General features: G+C 38.9%; 1 protein-coding gene across 1 annotated transcript in view; it reads left to right on the top strand.

Annotated features, from left to right (window-relative positions):
* NIPA1 (NIPA magnesium transporter 1) overlaps positions 1–13,025 on the top strand; it is a 50,078-nt gene that overhangs the window by 22,488 nt on the left and 14,565 nt on the right. The window contains exon 3 of the mRNA XM_019968692.2: positions 109–199. Within this exon, the coding sequence (XP_019824251.1) occupies positions 109–199 (91 nt within the window). The remainder of the gene's footprint in view (positions 1–108; positions 200–13,025) is intronic.

Genomic DNA, 13,025 nt, shown 5'->3' on the forward strand with positions numbered 1-13,025 from the left:
AATGGAAAAGAAGCCCTTTCAGAGCACAGTCTTGCAGAATTCAACTCTGGGATGTTGCTCAAAGAGAGTTTTGTAATTGCCGTGACGTCCTTGTGATTCTCTTGACAGTGGCTGTTGGCCAGATCGGAAACTTCCTGGCTTACACAGCGGTCCCCACGGTCCTGGTGACTCCTCTTGGTGCCCTTGGAGTGCCATTTGGGTGAGAACTGGGATTCTGTGTTTTGGTTTTTAATGTGTAGTTTAGGTATAAGAAAAGTTTTCATTTTAAATGTTTTTGTTAAAATAATAAAAGTTACTGAAGTTAGGTCTTTAGTATTGCATTTCTGGGCTTAATTTTATCCCTTCAGATTTAGTTGTGTGAATTATTAACCTTCTCTTAGACATTTGCTTTAGTATATTTCAAATTCTAACTTATTCAAGATTACAAACATGATGCTATTACTCTCCTGGTCTTTCTCTGGAGGACTTCCTAGACATTGGAATCATCCAGCTCCTTGGCAAGTGATTCTGAGATATCAGTGAGCAAAACTGTCAGTTGGTGTTTTCTTTCTTTTATTGGTGTTTTATTTGCCATCTCCTACTGGATGCTAGGCAGTCCCCTGCCTCAGGAAGTTATGGAGGTTGGGACAAATGACACCTGGGCTCCAGTGGGTATGAAAAGGATTTGTTACTCACAACAGTCAATAGTAAATGTATCATTCAAGGAAAATGGCTCTGGTTTGATCTGGAGTAGAACAGGAACAATTCAGGGCTTTGAGTTTTTATTACAGTTAGGAGGTAAGCCAGGTAGGGAGTCCCATGCTCAGGCTAGAGTTTGCATACTTTGAAAGTTTAGTGCCAAGGGACTGAGTATGCTGGGGCCTAACATTATAAGCTCTCCTTTTTATGAGGTTGTCCAGATATGGGACAAAAGGGAAAAGACAGGATTGGGAACATGAAAGCTACCAGCCACCACAAATGGGGTCTTTCTCTTTTGAAAATGATTTTGTGAGACAGTTATTAAATACATTACAGGATCCCCAACCCCCATGCCACAGACTGGTAGCAGTCCTTGGCCTGTTAGGAACCTGGCTGCATAGCGTGAAGTATGCAGTGAGTGAGCAAGCGAAGCTTCATATGCTGCACCCCATTGCTCCCCATAACTTGCATCACCACCTGCACCACCATCCTGCCTGTCAACTCCCATTACTGCCTGACCAATCATTCTCCACCCCACCGCCCACCCCCGTCCATTGAAAAATTGTCTTCTGTGAAACCGGTCCTTGGTGCTAAAAAGGTTGAAGACTACTATATTAACACATATCCTTTAGTGAACCTATTTATATTATTTTACCTTTGAAGAAATTGTTAATAAACAGAGATAAAATAGAAGTGAAATAGAATCCAAGTTTCTAACTCATTGATATATTGGTATGCTGCTATGTTCCAGACAGAGCTACAAATACTTGTAGAGAAATGTATCTGTGATAGATGTAGTTAATTTAAAGTCACTTAGGCTTTAAGATTCTATAGCTTAAAAAATACAAAAGCATTTTCCAACATGTCAACCTTTGAAAATGCATTTGTATTTTTCTAATGCAAACATATTCTTAGTATTACATGTGGTTTAATATCACTTTTCATTTCGGATGACCCTGAAAAGCTTGGATTACATGAGTGGTGCTATCATTGGGGAATCACTGCTTCAGCCTTTCAGAGCCCAGCCTCTCTGTTTCCTGAAAAATGATCAGGCAAATAAACAACCCAGCTATGTGATCTTTGCATATTTAAGGTGCATATATTAAAATGCCTTTCCTCATTAATTTCCAAAGAACTATTCTTATGGACTTTGATAATTAGGTCTCCTAACCAGAAATGTTCATTACTCTGAGTCTTCAGGAGATGTTTCCCAAAGAAGTGTGTGAAATGGCATTCTGAATTGAAAGAGTGCTTTCAAATCAGGATCCCAATAAAAGATTTTTTTTAAAATAAGAAAACTAAAACTAATTTGGAAAAACCAAATATAACAATATATAGGTACATATATATATATTTTAAAAACAGTTCTATTTTTGTTAATGGAATGAGGTTGCTAGAATTATATAGAAATAGAGATGAAAAGAATGTGGCACTGGGAAAAAAGATGTCTGTCATGCATGAAATAGAATAGAGAGCCCCCAAAGAGGTCCACTTTTCTCTGCAGTGGTTTAATGTATGATAAAGTAATCATCTCAGCATCAGTTCAGTTCATTTCAGTCGCTCAGTCATATCCGACTCTTTGTGACCCCATGAATCACGGCACGCCGGGCCTCCCTGTCCATCACCAACTCCCGGAGTTCACTCAAACTTATGTCCATCGAGTCAGTGATGCCATCCAGCCATCTCATCCTCTGTCCTCCCCTTTTCCTCCTGCCCCCAATCCCTCCCAGCATCAGGGTCTGTTCCACTGAGTCAGCTCTTCACATGAGGTGGTCAAAGTACTGGAGTTTCAGCTTTAGCATCATTCCTTCTAAAGAAATCCCAGGGCTGATCTCCTTCAGAATGGACTGGTTGGATCTCCTTGCAGTCCAAGGGACTCTCAAGGGTCTTCTCCAACACCCCAGTTCAAAAGCATCAATTCTTCGGCGCTCAGCTTTCTTCACAGTCCAACTCTCACATCCATACATGACCACTGGAAAAACCATAGCCTTGACTAGACGGACCTTTGTTGGCAACGTAATGTCTCTGCTTTTGAATATGCTATCTAGGTTGGTCATAACTTTCCTTCCAAGAACTAAGCGTCTTTTAATTTCATGGCTGCAGTCACCATCTGCAGTGATTTTGGAGCCCAAAAAAATAAAGTCTGACACTGTTTCCACTGTTACTCCATCTATTTCCCATAAAGTGATGGGCCCAGATGCCACGATCTTCTTTTTCTGAATCAGCGTTGAGCTTTAAGCCAACTTTTTCACTCTCCTCTTTCACTTTCATCAAGAGGCTTTTTAGTTCCTCTTCACTTTCTGCCATAAGGGTGGTGTCATCTGCATATCTGAGGTGATTGATATTTCTCTTGGCAATCTTGATTCCAGCTTGTGCTTCCTCCAGCCCAGTGCTTCTTCCAGCCCAGTGCTTCTCATGATGTATTCTGCATAGAAGTTAAATAAGCAGGGTGACAATGTACAGCCTTGACGTACTCCTTTTCCTATTTGGAACCAGTCTGTTGTTCCATGTCCAGTTCTAACTATTGTTTCCTGACCTGCATATAGGTTTCTCAAGAAGCAGGTCAGGTGGTCTGGTATTCCCATCTCTTTCAGAATTTTCCGCAGTTTATCGTGATCCACACCGTCAAAGGCTTTGGCACAGTCAATAAAGCAGAAATAAATGTTTTTCTGGAACTGTCTTGCTTTTTCGATGATCCTCTGGATGTTGGCAATTTGATCTCTGGTTCCTCTGCCTTTTCTAAAACAGCATAGTACTTTTTAAAAGGCTTTTAAAAATGCTTTATTTGGAATTAATTTCCAAATTATAGGAAAATACAAGGTTAAGAACAATAATCAAAACAATATTCATATTGGGTCCCCCAGACACAGATTACTAAATTCTATCCCACTTTCTCCATCATTTGCTTTCTCTATATTAGCATTTTTCAGCCTTGATATTATCGACCTAGGGGCCAGGTAATTCTTTGCTTTGAGGGTCCAGTCTGTGCTTTGTAGGGTGTTTAGCAGCATTCCTGGCTTCCACCCACCAGATACCGGTAGCTCCTCTTCCCCAAAATGTCTTTGGACATAAGCAAATGTCACTTTGTGGGGCAAATCACCCCTGTTTGAGAAACACTGTTCTATTATGAATGTGATGTTTGTTTTGATTTTTGGATTTTGTTTTTGATCCTTATGAGATCAGTTATGTTTGTCATGATCTTTTACCCTTAAACTCTTTGACTTGTGTTTTCTGAGACTAGAAACATCTTCTTCATCAGTTCAGTCAGTCAGTTCAGTCGCTCAGTCATGTCCAACTCTTTGTGACCCCATGAATCGCAGCATGCCAGGCCTCCCTGTCCATCACCAACTCCCGGAGTTCACTCAAACTTATGTCCATCGAGTCAGTGATGCCATCCAGCCATCTCATCCTCTGTCCTCCCCTTTTCCTCCTGCCCCCAATCCCTCCCAGCATCAGGGTCTGTTCCAATGAGTCAACTCTTTGCATGAGGTGGCCAAAGTACTGGAGTTTCAGCTTTAGCATCATTCCTTCCAAAGAAATCCCAGGGCTAATCTCCTTCAGAATGGACTGGTTGGATCTCCTTGCAGTCCAAAGGACTCTCAAGAGTCTTCTCCAACACCACAGTTCAAAAGCATCAATTCTTCGGTGCTCAGCTTTCTTCACAGTCCAACTCTCACATCCATACATGACCACAGGAAAAACCATAGCCTTGACTAGGCGGACTTTTGTTGGCAAGTAATGTCTCTGCTTTTGAATATGCCGTCACAGTTAGTCATAACTTTCCTTCCAAGGAGTAAGCGTCTTTTTTTTTTTTTTTTTTTTTCAGAAAAATACTATATTTAAAATAAAAATGAAAGTATCAGTAATATTTTGAATGCCTGATGAAGTGCTTTCACAGCAATACAAACAATTACTGTCTCCTACCACCTATGGATTCTTTTTTTTTTTTTTTTCTTTTTTTAATTTCATGGCTGCAGTCACCACCCGCAGTGATTTTGGAGCCCCCCAAAATAAAGTCGGACACTGTTTCCCCATCTATTTGCCATGAAGTGATGGGACCAGATGCCATGATCTTCGTTTTCTTAATGTTGAACTTTAAGCCAACTTTTTCACTCTCCTCTTTCACTTTCATCAAGAGGCTTTTGAGTTCCTCTTCGCTTTCTGCCATAAGGGTGGTGTCATCTGCATATCTGAGGTGATTGATATTTCTCCCGGCAATCTTGATTCCAGCTTGTGCTTCTTCCAGCCCAGCATTTCTCATGATGTACTCTGCATATAAGTTAATGGTATAATCATGAATTTTGGTAGATTTCACTTTATTTAATGTTAAATGTATCTTTCTGATCTGCCCTCCCCATTCCAATTTTGTTCATTGAGCCATTGTACCGTTATTCTATGCCATTATGCTTTATACCATTATTTTTCCGTCTAGGGAATGATCTAGTATAGCAAGAGCTGCATATAGTTGTCATATCTCAAGTTTAAAAAAGAGAGTTTCTTATTCTTTAAAAAAAAAATAGTGTTGGGAAAACTGGTAAACAATTTGTAGGGACATCAACTTAAATCCTAATCATAGCAGCATCAAAATATGATCTAACTGAACTAAGCATGGCCATCAAGTATGAAATACAACATTGAATGGTTTGTTGATACTACATTCAGGGACTGATTTGTGTGGTCACATGTTGTGTGATCAGTGTGTTGTGGTGTGTTATCTCACTCAGCAGTGCAGGTGTGCTGAGTAAAGCTGCAGTGAACTCATTGTGTTAACTAGCATCTCCATTAATACCTGCCTGTCTGTGACATGTAGCTACCAGTAATTTCTGTCTGATTTTCACTGAATAAACCTGCATCTCTAGCACAACCCAGAGTAAGTTATGTAGAGATTTAATTTGTGAAGGAGGAGAAAAAAAGTTTAGCTATGTACCTAGAGTTTATAGCCTATGTTTAAGAAAACTTTTAATGTGTTTTGTATCTTAGAAGGTTAAGAAGTTTCAAACATTTGAAGCAATAAAAATGAAAAGGTTAATTTTCTACACTGAGAGGTAAAATAAGAAGGATAAGAAAAAGATTTCAACAAATATGACAATAGTTAAAATGTGATATAAAGAATTTCTTAAATTGACTAAAATAATATGAGAATCCCAATAGATAAAATGACAAAGGTTGAAAAGTGCCACTTTTATACATATGAAAATAAATTTATTCCACTAATGTTAAACCACATTTTCAACAAAATGCACATAGCAAACATATAAACATCAAAAACATATATGTAGTGAAAGGAAGAAGAGTAACATAATATCTCACTGTAGTAAAGTTAGTATCAATTTGACATGTATTCTGATAAGCCTTAGAGAAAGCCTTAGGAAAATAACTTTTAAAAAACTATAGTGAAAAAAATCATTAAAGGAATTAAAATGTCACACTGTAAATATTCACTTAATGGAGAAGAGAGTAATGAAGAATAGGAAACAAAAAAAGACATGAAACATAGAAAACAAAAACTAAGATAATCTATCAGTAAAAACATTGAATGTCAGTGGACTAAACAATCCAATTAAAAGGCAAAGGTTGTCAGGCAGGTTTAAAAAAACAAGATCCAATTATATGCTTTCTACTTCGGACATAGTGTATATTCAGAGATACAAATCGATTGAATATAAGAGAAAGGAAGAAGATATATTATGCCAGTAGTAACCATAAGAAAGTTGGAGAGGCTGTGGATCAGATGAAATAGATTATAAAACAAAACAAATGTAAATGTAAAAGCTAAAATTGTAGAACTCTTAAGAGAAAACAGATGTAAATTTTTGTAATCTTGGATTAGGCAATGGTTTCTTAGATAAGAGACAGCCTACCCATGGGCATCACCAGAAGGTCAATACCAAAATCAGATTGATTATATTCATTGCAGCTGAAGATGGAGAAGCTCTATACAGTCAGCAAAAACAAGACCAGGAGCTGACTGTGGCTCAGATCATGAACTCCTTATTGCCAAATTCAGACTTAAATTGAAGAAAGTAGGGAAAATCACAAGACCATTCAGGTATGACCTAAATCAAATCCCTTACGATTATACAGTAGAAGTGACAAATAGATTCAAGGGATTAGATCTGATAGACAGAGTGCCTGAAGAACTATGGATAGAGGTTCGTGACATTGTACAGGATGGTGATCAAGACCATCCTCAAGAAAAAGAAATACAAAAAGGCAAAATGGTTGTCTGATGAGGCCTTACAAATAGCTGAGATAAGAGAAGTAAAAGGCAAAGGTGAAAAAGAAAGATATACCCATTTGAATGCAGAGTTCCAAAGAATAGCAAAGAGAGATAAGAAAGCCTTCCTAAATGATCAATGCAAAGAAATAGAGGAAAACAATAGAATGGGAAAGACTAGAGATTACTTCAAGAGAATTAGAGTTACCAAGGAAACATTTCATGAATGGATGGACACATTGAAGGACAGATACGATATGGACCTAACAGAAGAAGAAGAAATTAAGGAGTGGTGGCACGAATATACAGAAGGACTCTCCAAAAAAGATCTTCATGACCCAGATAACCACAATGGTGTAATCACTTACCTAGAGCCAGACATCCTGGAATGTGAAGTCAAGTGGGCCTTAGAAATCATCACTGTGAACAAAGTTAATGTTCACATTTCCAGTTCAGCTCTCTCAAATCCGAAAAGATGATGTTGTTAAAGTGCTGCACTCAGTATGCCAGCAAAGTTGGAAAACTCAGCAGTGGCCACAGGACTGGAAAAGGTCAGTTTTCATTCCAATCCCAAAGAAGGGCAGTGCCAAAGAATGCTCAAACTACCGCACAATTACACTCGTTTCACACACTAGCGAAGTTACGCTCAAACTTCTTCAAGCTAGGCTTCAATAGTACGTGTCCAGATGTTCAAGCTGGATTTAGAAAAGGCAGAGAAACCAGAGATCAAATTGCCAACATCTGCTGGATCATCAAAAAAGCAAGAGAATTCCAGAAAAACATCTACTTCTGCTTCATTGAGTACGCCAAAGCCTTTGACTGTGTGGATCACAACAAACGGTGGAAAATTCTTCAAGAGATGGGAATACCAGACCACCTTACCTGCCTCCTGCAAAACATGTATGCAGGTCAAGAAGCAACAGTTAGAACTGGACATGGAACAACAGACTGGTTCAAAATTGGGAAAGGAGTACGTCAAGGTTGTATATTGTCACCCTGCTTGTTTAACTTCTATGCAGAGTACATCATGTGACATGCTGGACTGGATGAATCACCAGCTGAAATCAAGATTGCTAGGAGAAATATCAATAACCTCAGATATGGAGGTGACACCACCCTTATGGCAGAAAATGAAGAGGAACTAAAGAGCCTCTAGATGAAGGTGAAAATGGATAGTGAAAAAGCGGGCTTAAAACTCAACGTTCAAAAAACAATGATCATGGCTCTGGTCCCATTACTTAAAGGCGAATAGATGGGGAAACAATGGAAACAGTGACAGACTTTATTTTTGTGGGCTCCATAATCCCTGAGAAAGGTGACTGCAGCGTGAAATTAATTAATTAAATTTAATTAATAATAATTAAAGGTGACACTTGCTTCTATGCCAAACATAGTGTATTAAAAAGCACAGACATTACTTTGCCAACAAAGGTCTGTGTGGTCAAAGCTATCATTTTTCTAGTAGTCATGTATGGATGTGAGACTTGGACCATCAAAAAGGCTGGGTGCCAAAGAATTGACGCTTTTGAACTGTGGTGTTGGAGAAGATTCTTTTTTTGAGTCCCTTGGACTGCAAGGAGATCACACCATTCAATCCTAAAGGAAATCAGTCCTGAATATTCATTGGAAGGACTGATGCTGAAGCTCCAATACTTTGGCCACCTGATGTGAAGAACTGACTCATTGGAAAAGACCCCGATGCTGGGAAAGACTGAAGGCAGGAGGAGAAGGGGATGACAGAGGATGAGATGGTTGGATGGCATCACCAACTTGATGGACATGAGTTTGAGCAGTCTCTTTTAGTTGGTGATGGACAGGGAAGCCTGGCAAAGAAGCTGCAGTCCACTGGGTTGCAGAGTCAGCCAGAACTGAGCAACTGAACTGAACTGAACTGAACTGAAAGCACAAGCAACAGAAGAAAAATAGATCAACTGGACATCATAATAATTAGAAGCTTTCGTGATTTAAAGGATAACATCAAGAAAATGAAAATTCAGGAAAAAAAGGTGACACCAAAGAGTGATGTCAGAAAACATCTCCCTACAACAATCAAGAATGTTGTTCCCCTAGCTAGAAAATGAAGAATGGATTAAGTAACCAGTTTCCCCAAGACTTTCAGAGCACCATGAGAAAGTCTCACCTAGACTGGCATAACAGAAGTGTATTAAGATGGCTAGGAACAAGGAAGAAAAGCAAGAGAAATCATTGGCAGCCATACAGTGGGAGTGACTGTGGTTTGGCTCTGTGAGTGCAGACACTAGCCTGTATCCCCACACCTGACCCTCACCAGCATGTGCTTCCTTGAAGCTAGCCCCTTCTGCTGTGCCTTGCCACGTTGCAAGCCTCCTCTGCAATATGCATGTTGGGAGTGGGTGGACTGACAGCCCCAGGAGAGCACTCTGAGAACCAGCCCTCCACAGCTACACTTTAGTCTGGATTGGGTCCTGTATGCATTTATGTATATAAATTTCTCTCTGTGTACCTATTTAACTGAATCCCAAATGCTTTGGCATGTTATTGCTTCATTTTTGTTCATTTCAAAGTGATTTCTAATTTCCCTTGCGATTTCTTTACTGATCCATTGATCATTTAGTAGTAAGTTTTCTCTTACCTATAAAGTCTGGAAAAGGTGACTGCTTCTTCAAATGTGCAGACACTTATGCAAAGCTATAGGAATCACAAAGAATCAGAAGACATGACTCCACCAAGAGAACCTCCAGTAACACCCAAAGAAATGAAGATCATGAATTTCCTAACAAATAATTCACAGTGATTGTGCTGAAGATTCTTAGCTTCAAAATAACATATAAACATTTAATTATTTCTTAATTATTTTTTGTCAGGAAAATAGTACAAGAACAAAATGAAAAGTTTAATGAAGAGACAGAAAATATAAAGAAGAACCAAACAGAAATTTTAGAGATGATGAATGAAATGACAGAACTGAAGAATTCAATAGAGAGCTTTAACAGTAGATAGCCAAACAGAAAAATCAGTAAGCTTGAAGACAGATCAATTGAAATTATCCAGTGTGAGGATCAAAAAGAAAAAAGAATGAAAAAGAATGAAGAAAGCTCGTAGTATTTAAATGACATCGTTAAGAGAAACAATGTAGGCTTCATTGGAATCCCAGGAAAAGAAGCAGAGACAGGAGTAGAAAGCTTATGTAAAGAAATAGTGGCTGAGACCCTCCCAAACATGGGGAGAGATTTGGACAACCAGGTTTTTGAAGGCCATCAGTTCAGTTCAGTTCAGTCGCTCAGTCATGTCCGACTCTTTGCAACCCCATGAATTGCAGCACGCCAGGCCTCCCTGTCCATCACCAACTCCTGAAGTTCACTCAGACTCACGTCCATTGAGTCAGTGATGCCATCCAGCCATCTCATCCTCTGTCGTCCCCTTCTCCTCCTGCCCCCAATCCCTCCCAGCATCAGGGTCTTTTCCAATGAGTCAACTCTTTGCATGAGGTGGCCAAAGTACTGGAGTTTCAGCTTTAGCATCATTCCTTCCAAAGAAATCCCAGGACTGATTTCCTTCAGAATGGACTGGTTGGATCTCCTTGCAGTCCAAGGGACTCTCAAGAGTCTTCTCCAGCACTTCAGTTCAAAAGCATCAATTCTTCAGCGCTCAGCTTTCTTCACAGTCCAACTCTCACATCCACACATGACCACAGAAAAACCATAGCCTTGACTAGACGGACCTTTGTTGGCAAAGTAATGTCTCTGCTTTTGAATATGCTATCTAGGTTGGTCATAACTTTCCTTCCAAGAAGTAAACGTCTTTTAATAAGTTTCGTTAAAATTTCAGTCTGAAATGATCTTGTTCAATACACATAATAAAGCTATCTAAGATTAAAGTCAAAGGGAATATTTTGAAAGAAGCAACGGAAAAAATTCATAGAAGGAAACCCTTATAAGATTATCAGTGTATTTCTGAGCAGAGATCGTTCAGGCCAGGAGAAAAGAGGATGATACTTCTGGAACCAAGAACTTCCAGATGTTCAAGCTGGATTTAGAAAAGATAGGGGAACCGAGATCAAATTGCCAACATCTGCTGGATCATCAAAAAAGCAAGAGAATTCCAGAAAAACATTTATTTCTGTTTTATTGATTATGCCAAAGCCTTTGACTGTGTGGATCACAACAAACAGTGGAAAATTCTTCAAGAGATGGGAATACTAGCCCACCTTACCTGCCTCCTGCAAAACATGTATGCAGGTCAAGAAGCCACAGTTAGAACTGGACATGGAACAACAGATTGGTTCAAAATTGGGGAAGGAGTACGTCAAGGCTGTATATTGTCACCCTGCTTGTTTAACTTCTATGCAGAGTACATCATGTGAAATGCTGGACTGGATGAATCACCAGCTGAAATCAAGATTGCTAGGAGAAATATCAATAACCTCAGATATGGAGGTGACACCACCCTTATGGCAGAAAATGAAGAGGAACTAAAGAGCCTCTTGATGAAGGTGAAAATGAAGAGTGAAAAAAAGCGGGCTTAAAACTCAACGTTCAAAAAACAACGATCGTGGCATCTGGTCCCATTACTTCAGGGCTAATAGATGGGGAAACAATGGAAACAGTGACAGACTTTATTTCTGTGGGCTCCAAAATCATTGCAGATGGTGACTGCAGCGTGAAATTAAAACATGCTTTCTCCTCAGAAGAAAATCTATGCCAAAGCTAGACAGCGTATTAAAAAGCAAAGCCATTGCCAACAAAGGTCTGTGTAGTCAAAGCTTATCGTTTTTCCAGTAGTCATGTATGGATATGAGAGTTGGACCATCAAAAAGGCTGGATGCTGAAAAATTGATGCTGTTGAACTGTGGTGTTGAGGAACATTCTTGAGAGTCCCTTGGACTGCAAGGAGATCACATCAGTCAATCCTAAAGGAAGTCAATCCTGAATATTCATTGGAAATGTTGTTGCTGAAGTTCCAATATTTTGGCCAACTGATGCAAAGAGCCGAGTCATTAGAAAAGACCCTGATTATGGGAAAGATTGAAGGCAGGAGGATAAGGGACTATAGAAGTTGGGAGGCATCACTGACTCAATGGACGTGAGTTTGAGCAAGCTCTGGGAGATAGTGAAGGACAGGGAAGCCTGGCATGCTGCAGTCCATAGGGTCTCAAAGCATTAGACATGATTGAGTGACTGAACAACAACATATACAGACTATCCTGTCCAACAGCAGCATAGTACACATTCTTCTCAAGTGTGCAGGAGACATTTTCCAGGATACAACCTATTAGAGCTTACAGACAAGTCTTATCAAATTTAAGAAGATTGAAATCATGCCTTGTATCTTTTCTGACCAGAGTGGAATGAAACTACAAATCAACAACAGGAGAAAAGCTGGAAAATTCACAAACATGTGAATATTTGATATACACTCTTGAACAGTGTGTCAAAGAAGAAATCAAATAGGATATCCAAAAATATCTTGAAACAAAAGAAAATGGAAATCTAATATATCAAAACCTGTGGGATGCTACAAAAGCAGATCCAAGAGGGAAGTTTACATCAATAAACACGTTCGTTAAGACAAAAGAAATATATCAAATAAACAAGTTAATTTTTCCTCTCAAGAAACTAGGAAAAGAGCAAACTATCCCCAATGTATGCAGAAGGAAGGAAATAAAAAGCGAAACAGAAATAAATGATACAGTGTCCATAAAAACAGTAGAGATGCTTTACAAAACTAAGAGCTCCCTTTTTTTGATAAAATCGAGAAACTTTTAGCTAGATTACCTAATGAAAAGGAGAGAAGATTCAAATAAATAAAGTCAGAAATGAAAAATGAGGCTTTACAACTGAACTACAGACATAGAAAGATCATAAGATACTACTATGAACAATTACATACCAATAAATTGGATAATCTTGGAAATAACATAAATTTCTAAAGCATGTATCTTAACATGACTAGATCATGAAGAAACAGAAAATCTAAACAGGCTAAGAAAATTGAACCAGTAATTTAAAACATCCCAACACAGAAAAGTTTGTGGAAGAGATGGCTACACAAGTGAATTCTCTCCAATCTTTAGCTACACAAGTGAGTTCTAACCAATCTTTAAAGGAGAATTAATACCTTCTCAAATCTTCCCAAAAACTGAAGAGGAGGG

This window comes from Bos indicus, chromosome 2 (assembly GCF_029378745.1).
Source record: "Bos indicus isolate NIAB-ARS_2022 breed Sahiwal x Tharparkar chromosome 2, NIAB-ARS_B.indTharparkar_mat_pri_1.0, whole genome shotgun sequence".
Taxonomy (NCBI): domain Eukaryota; kingdom Metazoa; phylum Chordata; class Mammalia; order Artiodactyla; family Bovidae; genus Bos; species Bos indicus.